This window comes from Oncorhynchus tshawytscha, linkage group LG23, assembly GCF_018296145.1.
Source record: "Oncorhynchus tshawytscha isolate Ot180627B linkage group LG23, Otsh_v2.0, whole genome shotgun sequence".
NCBI lineage: Eukaryota > Metazoa > Chordata > Actinopteri > Salmoniformes > Salmonidae > Oncorhynchus > Oncorhynchus tshawytscha.
The window spans coordinates 20268528-20293880 of NC_056451.1; the positions used below are offsets into that span (position 1 = coordinate 20268528).

Below are 25353 nucleotides of genomic sequence, written 5' to 3' on the forward strand. Positions count from 1 at the left end.
GATTCTGATATATTTACACTTTACATTGTAGTTTAAACAGTTAAATTGTAGTTTTCTACATGTCTTAGAGTTGTTAATATTAGTAGCATCCTAATGATTTTTTTTTACAATATGAACCTTGTTGGCACTCAAACGCTAGACTGCAAAAAAGTGCTCAATGGTAGAAAATGGAATGAAACCCAATGAACTCGATAAAATGAGAGAACGAGAGAGAGGGGGAGGGGGGGGCTCTCCGGCATTTCTGGTTGAAAATAACTGATAAATGGTAGAAAATGGAATGAAACCCAATGAACTCGATAAAATGAGAGAACGAGAGAGAGGGGGGAGGCTCTCCGGCATTTCTGGTTGAAAAGAACTGATAAGTACCAATCACATGACCAATTATGCATGGGTACCTTCACCTCATAACTGTGACTATACATGGTCTGATGTTTTACTCTCTGTCCTCACCTTTTATATCCTACACACAACACATAACTCTGTTTCCAAATCCTCCTCAATCTACCAAATAGGCGCTGATTCAGTTTGACGCATTTGTCCCCTCATTTATAATACCTGAGGAAATACCTGCTTCTGTAACATCTGATACGGGTGTTGCCTGGTCATTCTGGCCCAATGTTACACGCTGCGTTTGTGCTGAGCTCCAATTTCTCTCGTATTCTGCATCTTCACAAACACAGTTTGAAGGCGGATTGAAGTGTGAGGTGGGGTCCAACAGAGGATTCCTGCAGTAGTGTGGGCGTGTTTACAATGTATTGGGAGTATTTCTCCCCCAATCCCCTTCATAAAGAATTCCCCTAACATTCATCCTGGTCAATCTCTGTGTCTTGAACCCTCTGTCATGTTATTTATCCCATAGTCTAATTATCTATCGGGGAATCGTTTTTATTTCTGCAATTCGATGAAAACCAGGTGTTAATACGCACGAATAGCCTTTATGTGGCCTGTTAAATGTGTACCATACAAGGAACACACGCCTATCTGTGAGATATTTCTGCTAACCTGATCTTGATTGGTTTTGCTAAAATAATAACCTACGGTCGAGAACAGCACAGGAATGTCAGGTCATGCCTGTAAGATCTATGCGTTCATGTTTTGTTCTTAGTTTATTTTTACGCGGTAGATATATATTTAGGCCTATCTGTTGTTGCCTCATACATGTCAACACAGATTAGCTTTTAAGTAATACGAATTTCCATATTTTGTGATAAATAGCCTAAACTCACTTTACCTGGTGAGTTTCAAGTTTCAAAGTTTATTCGCCACGCGCACAGGACACAACAGGTGTAAAACAGTAGAGTGGTATTCTTACCTTGAGAACTCTTTCCCAAGAACGCAGTGATAATAATCATAATAATAATAATAATATAGATAATAATACAAATTAAAAGTCAGTTGAGGGTAATTTTGTCTTGTCTTTGTGAGACAACTGTGATACCTGTGAAAATAGGTTTCTTTTAATGCCCCAAGCATTGTGGCTGTGATGATGCTCATAGATATATATTTTAGGAGTCTGACAAAGTAGTTAGGCTAATGACTTGTCCATCTCCGGAAAGACTGGGCCCAACAGATTGATAAATGTCAGCCACCATGTTTCAAACCTAGATACAGAAACACTATCTTAACTAGTTATTATTCTATCACATAAATCAACCCTGTGTCTAGTCTACTCCCATAAACATTTCAGGAAGGATAGGCATATGTGTGATATATCACAGTTGCAGAGACATTAATTTTGAACCGATAATAAGAAGAAGCCTAATTCGGTGCAATAGTTACCTTGGAGTTAAATGTGATCACAGTTTTTATTGATATATATACAGTACCAGTCAAAGGTTTGGACACACCTACTCATTCAAGGGTTTTTCTTTATTTGTACTATTTTCTACATTTTAGAATAATAATGAAGACATCAAAACTATGAAATAACACATATGGACTCATGTAAACCCAAAAAGTGTTAAACAAATCAAAACATATTTTATATTTGACCATCACACCTCCTCCATGCTTCATGGCGGGAACCACAAATGCAGAGATCATCTGTTCATTTACTCTGCGTCTCACAAAGACACAGCGGTTGGAACCAAAAATCTCAAATTTGGACTCATCAGACCAAAGGACAGATTTACACCCATCTAATTATTTTATTTATTTTTTCACCTTTATTCAACCATGTAGGCCAGTTGAGAACAAGTTCTCATTCACAACTGCGACCTGGCCAAGATAAAGCAGTGTGATTAAAAACAACAACTCAGAGTTACACATAAACAAACGTACAGTCAATAACACAATAGAAAATCTATGTACAGTATGTGCAAATGTCCATTGCTCGTGTTTCTTGGCCCAAGCAAGTCTCTTCTTATTATTGGTGTCCTTTAGTAGTGGTTTCTTTGCAGCAATTCAATCATGAAGGCCTGATTCACACAGTCTCCTCTGAACAGTTGATGTTGAGATGTGTCTGTTACTTGAACTCTGTGAAGCATTTATTTGTCCTGCAATTTCTGAGACTGGTACCTCTAATGAACTCATCCTCTGCAGCAGAGGTAACTCTGGGTCTTCCTTTCCTATGGCGGTACTCATGAGAGACAGTTTCATCATAGCACTTGATGGTTTTTGTGACTGCACTTGATTGACTGACCTTCATGTCTTAAAGTAATGATGGACTGTCGTTTCTCTTAGCTCATTTGAGCTGTTCTTGCCATAATATGGACTTGGTCTTTTACCAAATAGGGTGATCTTCTGTATTCCACCCTTACCATGTCACAACACAACTTATTGGCTCAAACCCATTAAGAAGGAAGAAATTCCACAAATGAATTAATTAATTAATTGGAATGCATTCCAGGTGACTACCTCATGAAGCTGATTGAGAGAATGCCATTACTGTGCAAAGCTGTCATCAAGGCAAAGGGTGGCTGCTTTGAAGAATATAAAATATTTTTTATTTGTTTAACACTTTTTGGGTTACTACATAATTCTATGTGTGTTATTTCATAGTTTTGATGTTTTCACTGTTATTCTACAAAGTAGAAAATAGTACAAAAATAAAGAAAAACCCTTGAATGAGAAGGTTTGTCCAAACTTTTGACTGGTACTGTATATATCATGACTTGAGGATATGCCTATGTATTTAACATAACCACGTTTACACACATACATGAGGGTAATCATTCAGTTTATTCTTGGCATGAAATGACAACTCAAGCATTTGCGTGCCAAATACTTATGTTTTGAAACTTCTAATGAATAAATACACGTGGAATAGGCCTACACAAATATGTTGATGTTCGGTTTGTGGAACGACGATTGGTTATCTCTGTGCTCCGAAAGAACTTTTTTGCCTGGATTCGAGGAGGAAAAAAATGGCACTGCTATCTGGTATCCTTGGGACGTCCATACCCTAAATCCTACCCTAATCTTATCCTCTACCTTTACTTTAACCCTAATCTTAACCATAACCCTTACTAAACCCTATCCTTAACCACTATCGTAACCATTTTACATTTCAACTTCAAATGGTTAGGGACATCCTAAGGATCCCTGATTGCACGGACCGAACAAAATAGTCGCCAGAAAGCATGTAAATTGACAGTCACGTGAACAGAGCAAGAGAAATCCATAGAAGAATATGCTGAAAATCTATGGGGGAACGCACGTTGGATCATGCACGCAAAAGTATGGTCGCTCGAATCAGAATATTCGACTGACGCAGAGGAATAAACAATATCAAGACCAGCAGGGCTTACATCACCGAAGTTTGGAGCGGAAACTTGGCAGGGAAACATGGCCGAAGGTTATTCTATATTCTATGTATCTCTGCTTAGATTGTCTCTCTGGCGTCCCTCTTTCCTGGGAAAGGAGAGGGGACTGACTGTAGCCTCCGAGATGTTGTTGGGTATCTATTTCCAAGATGTTGTGTTATGTAGCCTACCGCCCACAGCGTTTGCTATATACTTCGAGGTTTTTTGTGCGCTTTTTGCGGGTTTATGGGTGAGGTTTACACCTGTCCTTTGCGTCAAATACAAAGTTATTTCACCTTTGTTGTTAGAAAATTAAAAGTGACGCACGTGCAGATGAAAGTTCATAGTTGATATTTAAACACTTCAATATCTAAGTTGGAGTAGCCTATGATGGCTATTTATCAGATAGCCATCAAAGCAAAGCAAATTCCATCTGTTGGCAAATCATGTAAATAAAGTTTTTTTAATGTTCTTTATGAGTTGGTTACCTGCTCTGGAAAATAAGTACTTTGCATATGAATTGTGTACAAGACAGAATACATTTTTAGAATTGGAATAATTTGCCCAAATAAGGTTTACTGAAACGAATGGGAAGTGATTTCATTGATGTTTTAACATTGTATTCTCAACTTGCTTTCAGGAGGGGTGGGCAAAGGTGGTGATAGAGGAGAGGAACCAGGATCCTTGCAGGGTGGGCAGCAACAGTCCATGCACGGCGCAGGCCACTGCAAGTGGTTCAATGTGCGGATGGGCTTCGGATTTATATCCATGACTAGTCGTGGGGGAACTCCCGTAGATCCTCCTATGGATGTATTTGTTCACCAAGTAAGTTAAGTTGAACCATCTATGGATACAAATAATCAGCTGATAGATAGTCAAGCTGAACCCTCATGTCTACACGAGTTGGATACAAGTTCTCCCACTCCTATACGAGGTGACCACACAGTGCAGGCTATTGGATAGTTTGTATCTCTACCACATATCTCTGAGACACATGCACATTGGGAGGGGCAGTGGTAACATTGTAACACCTAAGTTGTAGCATCCTCATGAATGAGCTTCTGTGTAGGATGTCTGTAGGACTACAGGAAATAATGAACATTCGGAAAATGATTGTTATAGTGAAATAGTTTTGCAATGGATAAACGGGTGATTGATAGATGTTACTCGTCATGTTTTATAGACCCAGAAGACAGGGGGAAGGGCCTCTGTATAAGAGGGGGGTTTCTGAAGCCAAAGAAAAGACAGGTGGTGCATGGTAGTGGTCAGGTTAAACATGTGCTTAGAGGCCAACCTCAACCAGGTTTAGATGTTGGACATTATTTCACTCCTGTGTGGGCTTTGGGCTGTGTATGTTATAGCACTGCTTTCCTTCACCATCTCGTGCCATGTTGTTAGATTCTATTGACACTTTCCAGCCCAATTAGAGACAGAATTCCATCAAATCCACCCCAAAATTGCCACATTTTAGGTGTGCTCGATTTAGCTTGCCAAGTCCCCATCCCGTGTGGCTCAGTTGGTAGAGAATTTCACTTGCAATGCCAGGGTTGTGGGTTAGAGTCCCACAGGGGACAAGTGCGAAAACGTATGTAAGTTGCTCAGGATAAGAGCATCTGCTAAATGACTCAAATGTAAATGTGGTAGGATTTTCTTGGGCAGCATAGGTTTGGGGAGTGGTATGGTGGAAGATGTAGTGTATGATGTGATGGGAGACCGGCTGGAGTGGATCCTTGATTATGACTGCCCATCAGTCCATCTCATCTCACTGTGTGTTTGGCAGGCTCCTCCTTCCTTCCAGGGCTAGGCTAATACCAGTCTTTGTTTGTTCCTCTTCCTGGTGTTTTTTCCCCCTCAAAGGGGAGAAAGAAGAAAAAAAAGCTACCTACCTACTTGTGTTCACGTGACTTCCTTCTTACAGTGAGTCATCTATTGATAGAGGGACTGATTGTAGAGAAGACTGGTTTCTATGGCCAGCTGATGAAATGCCTATGACGACAGTGCAGCTAACTGCTAACCGACACTGTTGGAGCAATGCAGTTGCAGTATGTTATCTGTCTGTGCTTTTGACCACTGCTTCTGTTTGATGTTGAATCACTGTCTCCACGGGCTTTTGAGACCACTGCTATGCATGATTTACTCACTCTTCAATTCCAATTCAGATTCATTTTAACTGGGAAATATTTGGTGCATGAATCTGAGACTGATTTCTGGAAATGTTTCACAAAGTTGCATGGATTGATATACTGTAGGTTTCCTTGCATAGGTTGAATGTGACTAACAAATGACTAACAGGAGGCTTCTGTAGACAGGACTGTGGAGAGACCGCATATGGCTTTGTAGAATGGCCTGAATAACTGCTTCAAGTGGGGGAACTTCTCTCTTTAAACTGGGAATTAGTTGTGATATGTTGACGATGAAACAGTTGAAGCTCAACAAACGCCTGTGGTATATTCAGGAGTTAAACTTGCTGAAGCCTGACCCAGCCTGAACTCTAGGGTTTTGTCATTTTTTCAACATGTATGTCCTCTCCAACCCTGTCATTCATATCACATTTCTCTCAATCAAGCCGTCCAGTGGCAAAAGCTCCCTCCACTATTGGAAGAGCTAGTAAACAGACCATGTGCTGGAGAAATTAAATGAATGCACTGTATATACCCGCACCCCGCACTCTTTGTCATGTCCCTCCTTTCTCCTTGCTCACTTTTTCTGTCTTTCCCTTCTCTTCTATGCCCTTTTTCATTCCCACATCCCCCAACCGAAAACAGGCAAAATGGCTGCTGTGCTGGGTTGGTCTGTGGTAGCCCAGAGTTTAGGAGGCTCCAGCAGGGCTAACAGAGAGGTGGCCTGGGCTAACAGAGAGCTGGCCTGGGCTAACAGAGAGCTGGCCTGGGCTAACAGAGAGCTGACCTGGGCTAACAGAGAGCTGGCCTGGGCTAACAGAGAGCTGGCCTGGGCTAACAGAGAGCTGGCCTGGGCTAACAGAGAGCTGGCCTGGGCTAACAGAGAGCTGGCCTGGGCTAACAGAGAGCTGGCCTGGGCTAACAGAGAGCTGGCCTGGGCTAACAGAGAGCTGGCCTGGGCTGAGGGCTGATGGCTCAAATATGTGGGGGGGGGTTATTAATTTTTAGGGGAGGGGGGTTTGTCGCTGCAGTCGTTCAGACATGCAATAATTTACATTACTGTAAACTTTCACAGAAATCAAATCATTTGTTTTAATCAGTGGTATTCCTTTTGTGTATTAGAAAAAGTTATTATGTATTGTGAACTGCAGGTAAATTGGCTTAATTAATGCTGTTGTTGAGGTAACAGTTACTGTAAATGTATTAATTAATTTAGTAAACATTTATTTTGTACAAGATCCATGAAAATGTAATTAGATGTCAAAGTTAATAAGAAACGTTGTTTAAGAAAAGGAATAAAGCTCTAATTGAGAGATTATTAGGATATTTTCAATATATTCAAAACCTAAATTATCTGTGTTTAATTTGATAAAATATAAATAGTATTACCATTTATATACTATATATGCCAAGCAATTATTATTATTTGATACATGAATAGATCATACATACAATTATATTTTTAACAAATATGGAAAGGGAAGCAACTGTTTTAAAGTTTCACAAACAGTAAGATATATATATTTTTTATACATATTTTAAATACTGTAAAAATACTTTTTTTGTATTTTATAATGGGACAATAGTGATGATAATAGCAGTAATTATAATAGAGTTGTTATTACAAGATTATATACAACAAATGCTTTTTTTTTTTACACAAATCCTTTTTCACTTGCCATTAAATTGTTTTAGAAACATTTTGTGATCTATATTAGCAACTGAATGCCTAAGATTCCGATGATTGAGCTCATAAATCATCATGTAAGACTGAAACTTGACTTTTCTTACTAGCACTGGCTTTGCTGATAGCTGCTTTACTGAGGAAAGTTTTACTCACCACGACTGTGACATGTGGTTGTCTCACCCAGCTATGTTAAGATGAATGCATTAAGTGTAAGTTGCTCTGGATAAGAGCATGTGCTAGAATGTAAATGTTACACCAACCATACCTCGTTTTCTACTTGTTATTAACAATATCCTGCTCAAAGTACAGCTATTTGCTTTCCTGTGGCTCTGTGGATCTGTGGCTCTGTGTAAAGATCTAAAATTCCCTCAAAGACGTGGAGAGATTGTGCGTCTATTCTAAAAGTCTAGTGTTCTACTGTAGTGTGCTAAGGTCCATCTGAATCCTCTGGTATAGGAAGTGAACCAATGTGCTCAGTCCACAGCGACAGGCCCAGGGAATGGCAGGGAGCAAGTGATTGTAGGGATCAGCCATTATGACGGAGTAGTCCTCAAGCACGTATTTGGATACTTGGTAGCAAATGATCAAATGTGATGTAGATAGATGAATTTGATTCATCCATCTGCTTGATTGAGACCTAGATGGAGAGGTGGGTTGATTTAGGTTTACTGTGTGTGACTAGACCAGGAGATCCCTGTGTAACCTGTGTCTTCTTCTCCCTATCCTGTCCTATCCTCCTCCTTCTTTCTATCCCAGAGCAAGCTGCACATGGAGGGCTTTCGCAGCCTGCGGGAGGGAGAGCCACTAGAGTTTACTTTCCAGATGTCCCTCAGGGGCCTGGAGTCTGTACAAGTCACGGGCCCCGGGGGAGGCCCCTGCTTGGGCAGTGAGAGGAGACAGAAACCCAAGCCCCCAGCCCCGCAGCAGAGATGGAAGCCAAAAGGAGACCGGTGAGTGAACCATAGAAATAGAATTACTAGAACAGACTTTCCTTTCATGTTCTGTTATGAGTGAATATAGAGTGGGTAAGACTTGCTGCTACAGGGAGGGAATTGAGACTAGCAACAGAACAGACAATGATGTTGGAAGGAACAGGGTAGTGCTGCGGTGATCATTAGTGGTGTGTGTTTGTATGTGCATACGTGTGTGTGCCTGTGTATGTGTGCATTGATGTAATCTATTTAGCAGTAGCTGCATATTCATATTTACCTGTGTATGATTCAGAGGTTCTGTGTGGAGTATACCTGCTGCATTATTTACATTATGTCAAAGGTCCACATTTGTAGAGGTTCTGTTACATGGTGTTCCTTTAGAGTTCAAATGTACGATGAGTTTAGTATAAATAATGAATGTGATTGTGCTGTACCTTTTCCTGTGTGGTGCTGCATTTCCACCCAAACTATTATTCTATAGGGCTCCAGTTGCCATGGTTTTATGGCAATATTGTATGACGGAGGTCTAGTCGGTCTAAGTGCTGCTATTTCCGTGATGGTTGGTTTTGAGGCTCTGCTGCTGGCTGCTATTTGCTTTGAATACAGATTTGTCCTTAACCCCACTGACATAGATTGGTGATAGGAATGGCTGTTTTAACAGCTGTTTCCCAACCAGATGCAATGTTGTAATGTATAGCAAATATCACTTTAGACTGAAGATGAATTGTCAGAAACAGGCTTTTTATTTTATACAGGATTGCCCTTTTATTCATCATGTTAGGTGATGTTATATTGCATCATGTTGCGTTATGGTGGATACTAATTGTATGACCTGAGTTAGGCCTATGCTACATCAATGATCACATTTATTTAACAATGTATACTTATTTTTTGTGTAGACATTTCATCCTAATTTCCCTCCCCATTGTTATAATGTAAGAGGGATCTTTCTTCAAAGGCAGGAATAGAAATATGTTGAGGTCAGTGTGTTGACCTCTAACCCCTAACCTTTCTGGGTCAGTAACAGAGCTGCTGGTTGGATCCAAATAGGCAGGTTAAAAACATTTTATAAACACTACATTCCCTTTAATAACATCCACCAGCTTTTATTTTTTATATTTTTATATATTGGTTTATTACATTTTTTTATTTAACGGGTTGATGTATTAGTGTTACACAGTTAAACTCTTGGCTCCCCGATCTTATAAACATTGACAATATTTGAACATTTTGGAATTTACAAATAAATTGAGCCAACACCTTTCTCTTCACTTGAGTTATTGGTTGACTTGAAAGTCAAACCTCAGCTGATTTGTTGTTCTGTGCGAGTATTAGAAATGATGCAAACATAAACGTTGTGGGAACTATGTAACCATGTGCCTATGTGGTTGATATGTTATAAAAACATTTACGACCAGCATGGCAGCTTGTCTTGTGAAAACTGGTTATTCACTCTTACCAGCTAGAATAGGAGTCTATGTGGTGGGGGTTGGGGAGTGGAGGAGGGGGTATTGGTAGGTAACCTCCCAAGCAAGCGAACTAGCCTGGATGAAACCTAAATTCCAATGCCCTTCCCCCTCTCCTCTCCTTCCCTCTCCCCCCTTGCATGTTCTAATTGAAGATGCCACCGTGAGGGACCCCCTGCAAGCCTCCAGCTCAGTATTGCCAAACACGTTGTTTCCATCTGAAAGAGTTAAAGCTGCAATATGTAACTTTTTGAGTCACCGGCCTGAAATGTAGCCGTATAACATCTGACTGCAAGTTAATAATGTCTATTGCAAAGTAATTGGTATGATTTGCTCTTATATTAACCAGTTAATTGAATAGCTTCCTATTTGATTCAGTAAAACAGACCATGTGACAGGCTGGAGTGACACGACTTAGTTCCCTGTGTGGATCCCTGCTTTGTTTCGCCTTGTCATCAATGTTTCGCCTTGTCATTGTTTTCTCCCGTAAGCAGCTTGGTTATTTATTGCAGGCCTTAGGCCTGTTGTTGACATACTGCATTTCTATAGACATTTGTCAATAAGCTATAAATATCAGCAAGTGTGCAAATGTGTTATTAAAGCGCATTTTAGCAGAGAAAATAATAAGCTATTTATCTATTTATTTGGTTTGTCATCTCTTGATGAGAACACATATGAGAAGTATTGTATTTGCATTGGTCACTTTAACTGTTTTCTCTTAAAGGTTCAGTATTGGTGTTATTCTATGGTGTATTCTATAGTGTATTCTATGCATATTCTATGGTGTATTCTATGCATATTCTATGGTGTATTCTATGGTGCATTCTATGCTGCATTCTATGGTGTATTCTTTGGTGTATTCTATGCATATTCTATGGTGTATTCTATGCATATTCTATGGTGTATTCTATGCATATTCTATGGTGTATTCTATGTGAAATGCTGCCATCTAAAGGATACATTTGGACCAACAGATTTTAGGTAAATATAATTAAACCAATCTAGTAAGCATGTTATAATTGTATTTGTACCATATTACATTCTAGAGAAAATGTAATGATATCCCATATAAGAAGTTCTAGGTTGTATTCTTTGAATACAGAATAAATACGCACTTTAAGCCCTGAAGTTGCTTGTTAAGCCCAAGAAATTGCTTGTTTGTGAATTGGAACGTGACAAGGATCTCATCTCTCTGTGTCTCAGATGCTATAACTGTGGAGAACTAGACCACCATGCCAAAGAGTGTGGCCTGCCGCCCCAGCCAAAGAAGTGCCACTACTGCCAGAGCGCGACGCACATGGTGGCCCACTGTCCTCACCGGCCCCCCGGCCCCTTGTCTCCCGGCCCTGCCACAGCCACTCAGGGAAGACGCACTACTGTGGACCAGTACCCCTCTACCTTCACCACCACATCCTACAGCTCCAGTCCCAGGCAGGGAAACAGGCACTCCCAGCCCTCTCAGGACAGTTCCTCCCCCCTCAGCAAGTCCTCCAGCAAGTCCTCCAGCTCTCCGGAAGACCCGGCACAGATCCAGAGGAGATCTGGAGGACACCACATGTGGAAACAATCCTGATCCACATCCACCATGGATGGATGCCACCTGTTAGTATTACCTCTGGTCCAATAAAACCACCTTCCTTCAGTCTGATCAGTCTGCTCCTCACACAGACACATCCTGGGCTACATCCTGAGCAACCTCAAGCAGATCCACATTTCTAACAAAATGGACAGTAAAGTATCTATTTTACTTCCCCAATCCCTCCCAGACTCTCCCTCTACTAAACTGTGTACATCTTAGCTACCTCCTGGGCCAACTCAAACCATCTCCTCATAGATAGACCTATACTCTTAGCTACCTCCTGGGCCAACTCAAACCATCTCCACATAGATAGACCTATACTCTTAGCTACCTCCTGGGCCAACTCAAACCATCTCCTCATAGATAGACCTATACTCTTAGCTACCTCCTGGGCCAACTTAAACCATCTCCACATAGATAGACCTATACTCTTAGCTACCTCCTGGGCCAACTTAAACCATCTCCTCATAGATAGACCTATACTCTTAGCTACCTCCTGGGCCAACTCAAACCATCTCCTCATAGATAGACCTATACTCTTAGCTACCTCCTGGGCCAACTCAAACCATCTCCTCATAGATAGACCTATACTCTTAGCTACCTCCTGGGCCAACTCAAACCATCTCCACATAGATAGACCTATACTCTTAGCTACCTCCTGGGCCAACTCAAACCATCTCCACATAGATAGACCTATACTCTTAGCTACCTCCTGGGCCAACTCAAACCATCTCCTCATAGATAGACCTATACTCTTAGCTACCTCCTGGGCCAACTCAAACCATCTCCACATAGATAGACCTATACTCTTAGCTACCTCCTGGGCCAACTCAAACCATCTCCTCATAGATAGACCTATACTCTTAGCTACCTCCTGGGCCAACTCAAACCATCTCCACATAGATAGACCTATACTCTTAGCTACCTCCTGGGCCAACTCAAACCATCTCCACATAGATAGACCTATACTCTTAGCTACCTCCTGGGCCAACTCAAACCATCTCCTCATAGATAGACCTATACTCTTAGCTACCTCCTGGGCCAACTCAAACCATCTCCACATAGATAGACCTATACTTTTAGCTACCTCCTGGGCTAACTTAATCCATCTCCTCATAGATAGACCTATACTCTTAGCTACCTCCTGGGCCAACTCAAACCATCTCCTCATAGATAGACCTATACTTTTAGCTACCTCCTGGGCTAACTTAATCCATCTCCTCATAGATAGACCTATACTCTTAGCTACCTCCTGGGCTAACTTAATCCATCTCCTCATAGATAGACCTATACTCTTAGCTACCTCCTGGGCCAACTCAAACCATCTCCACATAGATAGACCTATACTCTTAGCTACCTCCTGGGCCAACTCAAACCATCTCCACATAGATAGACCTATACTTTTAGCTACCTCCTGGGCCAACTTAATCCATCTCCACATAGATAGACCTATACTCTTAGCTACCTCCTGGGCCAACTCAATCCATCTCCACATAGATAGACCTATACTCTTAGCTACCTCCGGGGCCAACTCAAACCATCTCCACATAGATAGACCTATACTCTTAGCTACCTCCTGGGGGATGGTCAAACCATCTCCACATAGATGACCTATCACCTTGTGCTACCATCCTCCGGGCAGTCAGGTTCATTGACATCCGCTCTACTATCAATTGCAATAAGAAGACAACTAGGAATGGGACTGACACACAAACAGCCAAAGCAATCTTGTTCTTTCTTTTTTGATAATTTACCTCATCTGAACTCTATTGTCCCAAAGCTCAGTCTGTTCAAATTCACCTGGATTCACCTGGATTCACCATCCACCTGGATTCACCTGGATTTCACCTGGATTCACCATTCACCTGGATTCACCATTCACCTGGATTCACCATTCACCTGGATTCCAATTCACCTGGATTCACCTGGATTCACCTGGATTCACCATTCACCTGGATTCACCTGGATTCACCTGGATTCACCATTCACCTGGATTCACCATTCACCTGGATTCACCATTCACCTGGATTCACCTGGATTCACCTGGATTCACCTGGATTCACCATTCACCTGGATTCACCATTCACCTGGATTCACCATCCACCTGGATTCACCATTCACCTGGATTCACCTGGATTCACCATTCACCTGGAATCACCTGGATTCACCATTCACCTGGATTCACCTGGATTCACCATTCACCTGGATTCACCTGGATTCACCATTCACCTGGATTCACCTGGATTCACCTGTTCCAACGGGAAGTATTTCTTAGATTTTCTTTCTCTATTTTAGAGAACTACACAGGGCGGTTCAAAGCCTTTGTTTTCTCTGTGCGTTTTTCATCAGACGGTAGCCAAAGACACCCAAACCCAATCATACCTCTTAGGCCCGGTTTGCCGGACAAAGATTAAACCTAGACTTAGACTAGAACGCCCTTTCAATGGAGCATCGTGATTGTCATTGAACGTGCTTTTTAGTCCATGACTAGACTAGATCTGTGCCTGGGAAACTGTTTCTAACTAAACCAATGCTAATATGATAATTTGTCTGTTCAGGGCAGTGAAGAAGTAGTATGCCTCCTCATGGTCTCATTCATCCTCATCAATAAGAATACTCAATGTAAATATTAAGATGTATGTTGAATGCATTTATAAGGAGACATGGTTTATGTTTCTTCTAACTTTACCCACACCATATATCATGACCATACAGTACTCTCTCTCCCACAGGGTACAGCTGCACTGACTGACTGTGAAAAGGGATTCTCAGTGTGTCAGCGGAGCAGTCACTTCTTAATGTGTGTTGACAAATCAAACTTCATCTAATCGAATGACCTTAGTAGGAAGTGTAAGATGACAAATAATCAATGGGGTGAAATGTTTGCCTTCAATCCTTTGACTGCGTGACTGAAGGGCATGATACTGCATGAAACAAAGCCCAGATATGTTCTGTAATGCAGCTATGAATTGAACGTCTAGGCTCTGCTATGTTTACTGACAGTGAATACGTGTTATACTCATAGATCGTATATATAATCAAACATTAGCACAAACCTAACTAGATCCCTGGAGGACTCAAATTTTATATTTTCTCGCAGGAGAAAGAATGTTCTCAGGGAACTTACCAAAAAGTTTACTTTTCATTTTGAGGGGAATCATCATCATAGAACTAAATGTGTTTTTGTTTTAAGCAAACCATGTGATATTGAGTTAGTGTTCGACTCTATAGCCTTATGTACTGATCTTAGTAACTACCTCTGAGTTCCAGGTATACTGTTATTATGTCCATGTTACATTGTAAATGGACATGGCCACATCTGTGTGAACCTGTGTGTTATTGTAAGTGCATACCACCATCTAGTGGTCAGTTCTGGTCATTTATATTCTGTTTACATTATGGTTTCTGTTTTTCTTAGCATTCGTTGGTCACACCACTTAGACAAAGGACCAAACTGAAATCCTACACACGGGCCTTGTTCACAGAGTGTACAAAACATTAAGAACACCTTCCTAATATTGAGTTGCACCATCCCACCACCCTTTTATCTGCAGAACAGCCTCAGTTCATCGGGGCATGGACTGGTGTCGAAAGCCTTCCACGGGGATGCTGGCCCATGTTGACTCCAATGTTTCCCACAGTGGTGTCAAGTTGGCTGGATGTCCTTTGGGTGGTGGACCATTCTTGATACACACGGGAAACTGTTGAGCGGGAAAAACCCAACAGCGTTGCAGTTCTTGACACAGATGCACCTGGCACCTACTACCATACTCCATTCAAAGGCACTTCAATCTGTTGTCTTGCCCATTCACCCTCTGAATGCCACACATACACCATTCATGTCTCATTTGTCTCAAGGCTTAAAAATCCTAATTAAAACTGTCTCCTCCCCTTCATCTACACTGATTGAAGTGGATGTAACAAGTTAGATCAATAATGGATCATAGCTTTCATCTGGATTCACCTGGTCAGTCTGTCATGGAAAGAGCAGGGGTTCCTAATGTTTTGCACACTCAGTGTAATTGTGATTTGGTCACTATCCTTCTAAGTTATGAATTTCTCCTTCGATTCAAATAACGATGATTATGTAAGAAATGTTTTGTACAGTCAGTGTATATCAAATCACTGCTGGACATATGGAACTGGGGTTTCTGTCAAACTCATCTGCCAAAAAAAGGTATTATTTAGTCATATGGCAACTTTAACACCTCGGTGAATTATGTGTTTTATCCTCTGTTATGTGTGATCCTCAGAGATTGATGGAACTACTGATATTGTTTTAACCTTTTATGGATCATATCATCTAATTGTGTGTATTAATGATCAATTCATAACAGATAAGCAACAGTGAATCGCTATCTCATGGTTCTGTAACAGGGTAGGGGTCCATTTCAATTCAGTCAGTTCAGGTTGGAAACTAAAATTCCAATTCCATTTGGAAAGCAATTGGGTAAAATGGAATTTAAATTTCAGTTGACATCCTGAACTGCCTGAATGGAAATGGAATTGACCCCAACTGTTCTGCAACATTTCTGTAATATTTGAGACAGCCCTGTGGATGCAGACTGAACCAAAGCATTTATTGTGGAGATATATGCCCCAAAGACAACCCAGAAAGCTAAAAGCTTGTGTGTGTATGTATGTATGTATGTATGTATGTATTTTCAGTGTTGTGGTTGTATAAAACAATCAAGTGTTTGTCCATAGCAGAAGATTGTCTTAACATCTCGAAAGAGCACTGATATCTGTTGGATTGTTTTCCTGTTGGCCTGTCATTCATTCATTGTATTCAACGTCATTTTTTTTGTTACACCAATCATGGTTTGTCTGGGTATTCAAAAGGTTTATTTGACTGAAATAATAAAGCCTGTTGCTTACATCTTCTTTTGGTCTGGTTGATCTTTCAGGGATGTGACGGTTTAAACCACGTGTCAAACTCATTCCACGAAGGGCCGAGTTTCTGTTTGGCTCCTCGTACTTGATTGATGAATTAAGGTCACTAATTAGTAAAGAACTTCCCTCACCTGGTTGTCTAGATCTTATTTGAAAGGAAAAACCAAAACATGCACTCCATGGAATGAGTTTGAACATTGACCTGGTTTAAACGGTGACAGGAGTTCAGAATGAGAAAAGAAACCGGTAGTACTCATGATAGCTCCTAGAGGGCGCTAGAGGATAAAAAGCAGAGGTCTACGAGCTATGCATCAATTCTGTTCATTTATTTTTCAAGTGTTCCCTCTGAGTAATTAATATAAGGTAACGATCTTGGCATAAAAGAGTGATCCCAAGCTTGTGTGCTTATAGCCGTGAAAAAAACAGCATAACAGCCTCAAATGGTTAGCATTGACCAGAAGATTTAACTTGTTAGATCTCTACATTCATCAACACACAACCGTGCAGAAGCTCAGTGCATAAATAAGAGAATTTATCACACAATGAGTAAAATATTTAAAAGAAACCTTCCTCAGAGGTTGTGCTTACACTAAAATGTTTTGGTTGTGACACGTAATACTTTTTTGAACTCTCACTGTGTAGGAATGAACAGCAAAGGCATTGTACAACATCCAATCAAACAGGATTTCAAAAGTACAACAGCTACAAACTCACAATAATACCAAACACTACAAGACAAAGTGAGATGCCAAAATGTGCAGTTCTGTTTTCCAGCTATATGTAGATAGATATTTTGATCATGTAAAAGCCTTTTTCAAGCTATTGTTTAAGTTATTCTACCATAACTAACCAGGGCTTGTTTCAGATTACAATATAGGTGGGTGGTCAGCACTGTTGTGGTAGGATAATGTCACATCTTACACCTCTATGGCTGTCGAGTGGGTGTGGCGTTTCTTAACAGGAGAGTCTGGCTCAGACTCTGTAAAGACATCATTTTCCAGTTGTTCTTCAATGGGCTTCATCGTTTTGGATGTGTTGGAGCCAGGAGATTTTTCTGGAAAGAAGGACACAACCATTAGGGTGGGAAAAGAGGTGTGTGTGTGTTTTTTTTATGTAACCGTGTGTGTTTCCATATGGTCACAGACGAACACACCATAAAGGTGGCACAAACGAGGTTGTCACAGGTCACAAATTCCACAAGCCTTCATTCGGACTCATATGACAATGCTTTAACAACAAAACAGAATCACAACCACACGTTTGACAGAGTACACAGATAGGCCCTAATTTCACATAGTGTATGTTTGTGTTGGAGACAGGGGGAAGACAGTGTGAAGTTAAATCAACATGGTAAGAAAGCAAAAGCACTCAATCCTTTTCCAGACATATCCCTCACATTTGCTATTCAATCCCTACATTTGATATGGAAATGGCAACAGGATAATGTAGAAGCTGTTGGGGTTAAAGTGTGTCTTGTATGTCTAAATACTGAACATGTTCCAGTAGGAGTTGTACAGCAGCACTATTACTACAGGATGGATGATATGAATGAATGCTGTCGTACTCTTAAACACTGAACTTTGAAGATGTTAAAACGACAAACCAGGTTACCCGGGGATCACTCGTTTTAGAACAGGCAACATAGTGCAGTGCTGTAGGGTTAAATATTTAGGGTTGGGTTTGAGGGAATGAACTAGCCTGAGTCCCAGATCTGTTTCAACTGTCTTGCCAACTCCTATGTCATTGTCGCGTCAAATGATAGTTGACAAGACAGCACAAACAGATCTGGGACTCAGGCATTAGGAAGGTGAATTTGAGGGCTGTGGGGGGGAAGAGATAGTCTTACACCCCTTCAGGGCAAGGTGTGATCTGAGAGAGTGGGTTGATTCACAGCTAGAGGAGGAGGAGGTGGAGGAGGAGGGGACAGGAGAAACGATGTCAGAGAACAACTCTAACTAGAACACAACACTTAGTAAACAATGTTGTCAGATTGGAGCTAAACCCCTAATAAACAAGGATTTAGTGACTGTTAACATCACACATCAGAGAGGATATGAGGGGTAAACGATGAAGACGGACTCAACCCAGAATGCCTCATGATTTGAGTAAATTAAGTGACTGTATAACAGCTACTATTGACCTGGCAAAGATTCTCTGTGAGTCGAAACTTTGTCACTATTAAAAGTTGGCATTACAAGAATGATACTGTAAGTCTTTTTCAGACTCAATAGCGAATCAGGTTGTTAGACACTGACAGATGGGCCAATAGTATCACAGCTTGATGGGAGGTGGTGAGACTTACGATGTGAGGATCCACTGGAGCCTCCACGGTGGATCTGGTTCAGGATGTCGCCGGTGTCACTGGTGCTGCCCATGCTGTTCCTCATCTGCATCATAGAGACCTGGGAGCACAGGCTGGGCTGACGCTCCATCTTCTTCGCTGCCTGTTCATGTAAACATAGTTATCGTTATTGTTATCGTCATCATTGTTATCATCGGTGTCACCACCACCATCATCATAATAATTTCTTACATATCATTGTTATTTGAATCTAAGGAGACAATTCATAATTTAGGAAGGTTAATGACCAAATCACAATTACACTGTGTGTACAAAACATTAGGAACACCTGCTCTTTCCATGACATAGACTGACCATGTGAATCCAGATGAAAGTTATGATCCCTTATTGATGTCACTTGTTAAATCCACTTCAATCATTGTAGATGAAAGGGATATAGGTTAAAGAAGGACTTTTAAGACTTGAGACAGTTGAGATGTGGATTGTGTATGTGTGCCAGTCAGAGGGTGAATGGACAAGACAAAAGATTTAAGTGCCTTTGAACAGGGTATGGTGCCTGGTGCACCGGTTTGAGTGTGTCAAGAACTGCAATCCTGCTGGGTTTTTCACACTCACAGTTGCCCATGTGTATCAAAAATGGTGTACCACCCAAAGGACATTCAGCCAACTTGACACAACTGTGGGAAGCATTGGAGTCAACATAGACCAGCATCCCTGTGGAACACTTTCGACACCTTGTAGAGTCCATGCCCTGATGAATTGAGGCTGTTCTGAAGGCAAAGGGGGGTGCAACTCGACATTAGGAAGGTGTTCCTAATGTTTTGTACAATCCGTGTATGTTTGTAGACAACACAAACTACAGTGTCTCAATTTCTGAACAGTAACTAAACCCACCTTGTCAGTGAGAGTGGGGTCGTTGAGCGAGTACAGCTTGTTGGTGATGTCTTTGCCAATGAGGTACCTGAACACCTCGTTCAGGAAGGAGTCAGACTCCAGGAAGTAGGTGAGCCTCTCTCTGGACCAACACAGGAACTTACAGTTCTCCTCTGCCATGATGGTCACCTGTAAATGAATCAACAAGTCACAGGTTGGCACGGTAACAAACCTGCCCTATCATGACCTAATCATGCCAACAGTACTTGTGTTGTTTGGTTTTACCTAGTATGGATACACTATGAACTGGAATATGGGTTAAATGATAAATTGCGTTATATAGGAACACCTATATATATACCTGGAATTTTTCTCCTCTGTTCATCTGGGTTGATCTGAACTCAGGGGAGTCGATGAAGGCGTTGGTGTAGATGTTATGGAGGAAATGACCACGATATGACACCTTCATTCTGTCACACAAAAACGTATAGTCAACATGGATGACCATGGACGGATCAAATGCACACAGATACTGCTAAACCTTATTGATCATTATTATTATCATAAGTGATCATCATTCAGGGAAAACCTGGGGTGGAATGACATGGTAGATAGGTGACAGGGAGATGTCTCAGAGTGATACCTACTTTCCTTTAAGGAGGATACTGAGGCGCTCATCCACGGAGGTCTTGTCCTCGGCAGCATACACCTGTCCCTTCTTCAGGCTCTGGATGGTGCAGAATTGGCCCGTCAGTCTCTGGAACAGGGCCTCGCGCACGTGAAGGGGCTCAAACATCCGCTTGTACACTGACTTCAGCTCCCTGTCAATCTTAATCTGACAGAAGACACAGCACGGTTACAGCTCCTTGTCTGTAGCTGGTAGAGGGGAATATAAAGCGTTATGATGGATGATTGACGTGACTTGAGCTAGGCTCCTGATTCAGGGTGGATGACCACAGGGCGTATCATAAAGGACCAGGCATGAAGTATATTTTAGGGTCTTTAATACAATGTCACCACAGCAGCCAATATAAAGTGAGGGCCACCTAGTTCTACTCATCCTTGATATTGAATTGATAGGACATAATTCACTCATGTATGTCATTCAGTGTTAGTAGGTGGAGGGAGGAGTGGAGACATGGGAGTGAAGAGGACAGCAGTATAGATGTGTAGATAACTTCCTTTCTCGTTATGAGGAGAGGTGGTCAGGTATGTGAAAGCCCCCTACACACCAAAAGTCCCCTGGTGGCAGCAGTGCATTTGAAAGACCTGCATCTCATTTAGGTAGAGAGAGACAGAGTGGCCCCAACGCCAGGGGGATGTGAGTGGCTGTCTCACCGCTGAGAGACACAATGGAAAACTCATCTCCAAAAGTCCTCATCAAAATAACTGTTCCAGGCAACTTGTACCTACTCGTAGCTGTATGTACGGTATATAAATGGACCACAGTCTGCCTCTAACTGGACTGGGTTGGGTTGGGGCAGAACTCACAGGTCTGCGTTTGTAGACCAGGTAGAAGAAGTGCATGAAGTTGACCAGCAGGAAGACCACGTTCCACACCATGACATCCAGGTTACACCGGTACAGCGTTGCCCAGGTGATGAACAGACAGCTTCCTGTCAGGGACAGGAACAGGAAGTAATAAAGCACACTTGAGTTGTTATTGGTTGAGTTTTATCCTCATATTGCCCTATAGCTGTAAATTATTAAATTAGCTTGAGAAAACTCCAGTAGGCAGCAGTACTACCACCAACATAGTGGTCACATGATGTGATATCATTCCACTCTGCTCAGTCCCTTTCCCCAGCTGTACTACCACCAACATAGTGGTCACATGATGTGATATCATTCCACTCTGCTCAGTCCCTTTCCCCAGCTGTACTACCACCAACATAGTGGTCACATGATGTGATATCATTCCACTCTGCTCAGTCCCTTTCCCCAGCTGTACTACCACCAACATAGTGGTCACATGATGTGATATCATTCCACTCTGCTCAGTCCCTTTCCCCAGCTGTACTACCACCAACACATAGTCGTCACATGATGTGATATCATTCCACTCTGCTCAGTCCCTTTCCCCAGCTGTACTACCACCAACATAGTCGTCACATGATGTGATATCATTCCACTCTGCTCAGTCCCTTTCCCCAGCTGTACTACCACCAACATAGTGGTCATATGATATGATATCCTTCCACTCTACTCAGTCCCTTTCCCAGCTGTACTACCACCAACATAGTGGTCATATGATATGATATCCTTCCCCTCTACTCAGTGTCTTTCCCAGCTGTACTACCACAGCCACTCCCCCTTCTCCAGGAAGTGTGGACTCATTCACTATAGTGTTTATCATATTTATAAAAGCAATTCAATGCATATTAATCCTTGAGAGGGAGTGAACGAGTGGATACTTTGGAGAGAAGGGAGAGATACTGTGGTGGTAGAGCTGTAAATTAAACTGAAAAGTGTGTAATGAAATCGTATCATGACCACCGAGTTGGACTGTAATCTGGGCCAGCAGAGGCCAGTATGGACCCACCTGTCATCAGCATGAGGCGCAGCAGGATCATGTGCAGGGTCAGGGTGGTGGGGATGACCAGGCCCAGGAGGAGAGACAGGTTCCCCAGGTGGAAGAGCAGGTGGTGGGCCTCCTCCCACTCCTCACAGGAGGTTATGTTGGGCTCCATGGTGGGCATCACCAGACCTCCACCTCCAGCCCCGGGTACAGACCCAGGGACTGCCGACCGCAGGGGGGCCAGGGTGGTGTAGAACAGGCTACTGGTCATCTCTGGAGAGGAAGACATCCTGATCCTCACCTAGAGAGAGGTGGGGAGGGTGTTGTGGTTGTTTATGTACTGCGTATGAATGGATATATGAATATATATTCTGGTACCTTTCAAATGAAGTGTTACAGGATTGGTGGTAGAAACAGCAGATTTTTGCAGTTGAAATGACAATTCACGCTGCTGCTGTTCTCATAGTGTACATCAATTTGTCACTATCACAATCGCAATATCCTCAGGTTTCAATAGATTGTCATAACAGATTACTGTATTTCCAAATGTTTTCTTTTATGTAGTAATGCATTAGAATAACTCTTTAGATGCTTATAGGCCTACTGACACTGTCAAGTTCATATTTGATTCAGCAACTAACTGATGTAATACTGTAAATAGCCCGGGAATTCATCATACCGATCATACAGCACTGGAGTGATATTGAAAGGTTTCACGTTAACGTTGCAGCCACGCAAACAAATGTGTGGGAAAATACCAACCTCAACTGGGTTTTGAGCGGATCTGCCGACCAACGCGCAACAATATTTGACTGCAAGTCCCTCAGATATAGATTATGAAATGACATGGAAAATATGCGAAATTAGTCGGCTACAATACGCTGCTTGTAGAAAATGAACGGGACCTACCGGCTGACGTTTTAAGAAATAGCGTAATTTGTTTGAGCGTTAACTTTCCTTTCACCCCTCAGTCAGAGTAAAATAACAGAGAATGGGAGATGTAACTTACCAATCTGACAACAATCGATCAGGAATAGAATGCAATGGACAAGTATTGAGGAGCTATAAATGTAAGGTCCTCGCGAGCTGGGGGACTGCACAATGTGATTCGCACATTCCAGCGTGCTGACAGGCATTGACTAAAATGGGCAAGAGGCAAGGGGACAGCAGTCAACACAACCCGCCGCTGCGCACCTGCAAAGTCCAGGCACGCCAACAGGGGGAGGTAAAATGTCCCTTTTTGAAAACTGAAAATATAGCCTAGCAGCCAGCAACTCCTTGAAAATATTATGAAGCCAGTCAAGTGAATCGTGTTATGTGTTTCGAGGTGTTGGTAAACCTAATTGAACAGTGTTCCTTCACCCTCCAGAGGTGACATGAGCTGCGTGATGAGGTTGACAAGAGCAGATATTAATGAGATCAGCACCAAGGTCAGCGCCATGATCAGCGCGAGAAAGTGATTGACACTCACCTGTTGACTGCTCCAAAGAAATTCACGCTCTCCGAAGAAAATGTTGCAGAGGCCTAATGAAAGTTATTCGAGATACAAAACGTATAGGGCCACATTGCATTGTTAATACTTTTTTTTATGATTAAACACAAATATTGACAAAAGAAACTCAGTAAGGCAATTGAATATACAGTCTCAATTTAAGACAGACAGGTAGTAAAGTACACTATAAAACATAAACAGGAATCAGGGGGTAACATTTCACTGGTATTTTGATGCAGAGAAAATCCCCCCTATCATATCCACTCTACTCTCTGTCTTTCCCAGCTGTACTACCACCAACATAGTGGTCATATGATATGATGTTATTCCACTCTACTCAGTGTCTTTCCCAGCTGTACTACCACCAACATAGTGGTCATATGATATGATGTTATTCCACTCTACTCAGTGTCTTTCCCAGCTGTACTACCACCAACATAGTGGTCATATGATATGATATCCTTCCCCTCTACTCAGTGTCTTTCCCAGCTGTACTACCACCAACATAGTGGTCATATGATATGATATCCTTCCACTCTACTCAGTCCCTTTCCCAGCTGTACCTTCCACTCGTTCAGTCCCTTTCACTATAGTGTTTATCATATTTCCATATTTCTGGATCATATTTCTCCACAAAAGTGTGTAATGAAATCACATGACCACCAAGTTGGACTGTAATCTGGGCCAGCAGAGGCCAGTATGGAACCCCCCCCTCCCCCTCCCCCACACACACGCGCCTATTGCATGATGCCTGGCAAACCAAGTGGATGGTTACTTGATGTGCTACAATGTATTCTATGTTGATGCGTAAACTACATAGCTTATGCCATATCCATAGCCTAAGGACTTGAGGATAGCAAACAGACAAAAATAACATCCATTAATGAAAAACAAACATTTAAAAGTTCCGTTCCAGTCACTAGTCAGTCTCTTCGGGTGCTGTTATAGTTATAGGGACACGGCCACGGTGGCCACGGTCATATTGCGCTGGGACTCGTAAGAACCCATCTGTCCGGTCTAATTCTGGCAACGGGGACACGTGACAGTAGGTGGGTAACCGGAGATCATATCGGAACCCGCGGCTGTCGAACGCCTTGTCGTTGAGGGAGTACAGCTTGTCCGCGATGTCATTCCGCACCACGAGCGCAAAGACCTTGGCGATGTAGCGGTGTTTGGCGAAGAGTAGGTACAGTTTCTTACGTCTCCAAGAAACGTACCTACAGCAATTATCTGCACGCAGGGTCACCTGGGGAAAGAAAACACAAATGCTTATACACTGAGTATACCAAACATTAGGAACACCTTCTTACTACTGAGTTGCACTCCCTACAGGGATGTTGGCCAATGTGGACTCCAATGCTTCCCACAGTTGTGTCAAGTTGGCTGGATGTCCTTTGGGTGGTGGACCATTATTGATACACACGGGAAACTGTTGCGCGTGAAAAACCCAGCAGCTTGCAGTTCTTGACACAACCCGGTGCGCCGGGCACCTACTACCATACCACCATTTCCAAGGCACTTCAATCTTCTGTCTTTCCCATTCACCCTCTGAATGGCACACATACACCATTCAAGTCTCAATTGTCTCTAGGCTTAAACATCATTCTTTAACCTGTCTCCTACCTCCTAGTGGGTTTAACAAGTGACATCAATAAGGGATCATACAGTAGCTTTCACCTGGATTCATCTGGTCAGTCTATGTCATGGAAAGAGCAGGTGTTCCTAATGTTTTGTATACTCAGTGTATA

General features: G+C 42.1%; 3 protein-coding genes across 4 annotated transcripts in view; 1 reads left to right on the top strand and 2 right to left on the bottom strand.

The window, feature by feature from the left end:
• Window positions 1-3429: 3429 nt before the first annotated feature.
• On the top strand, window positions 3430-11963 carry LOC112245900 (protein lin-28 homolog A-like). Its single transcript, XM_042304837.1, has 4 exons — window positions 3430-3796; window positions 4384-4568; window positions 8307-8500; window positions 11152-11963. Exons 1-4 carry the CDS (start codon window positions 3787-3789, stop codon window positions 11519-11521), a joined length of 759 nt encoding a protein of 252 aa, XP_042160771.1. The 5' UTR covers window positions 3430-3786; the 3' UTR covers window positions 11522-11963.
• A 4766-nt stretch (window positions 11964-16729) lies between these two features.
• On the bottom strand, window positions 16730-23253 carry LOC112245869 (blood vessel epicardial substance). 2 transcript variants are annotated; one of them, XM_042304839.1, is made up of 8 exons: window positions 23123-23253; window positions 22138-22414; window positions 21087-21211; window positions 20243-20430; window positions 19957-20065; window positions 19617-19784; window positions 18723-18864; window positions 16730-17474 (listed from the first exon to the last, which is right to left on the bottom strand). In XM_042304839.1, the coding sequence occupies exons 2-8, from the start codon at window positions 22400-22402 to the stop codon at window positions 17338-17340; spliced, it is 1134 nt and encodes a 377-aa protein (XP_042160773.1). In that variant the 5' UTR covers window positions 22403-22414; window positions 23123-23253; the 3' UTR covers window positions 16730-17337. The 2 variants fall into 2 exon arrangements, with proteins under 2 accessions (XP_042160773.1, XP_042160774.1); XM_042304840.1 differs by lacking the exon at window positions 23123-23253 and adding an exon at window positions 23023-23046.
• Window positions 23254-24332: 1079 nt separating this feature from the next.
• Window positions 24333-25353, bottom strand: part of LOC112245870 (popeye domain-containing protein 3) — a 1931-nt gene continuing 910 nt past the window's right edge. The window contains exon 3 of the mRNA XM_024414040.2: window positions 24333-24851. Within this exon, the coding sequence (XP_024269808.1) occupies window positions 24525-24851 (327 nt within the window). The 3' untranslated portion in view covers window positions 24333-24524. The remainder of the gene's footprint in view (window positions 24852-25353) is intronic.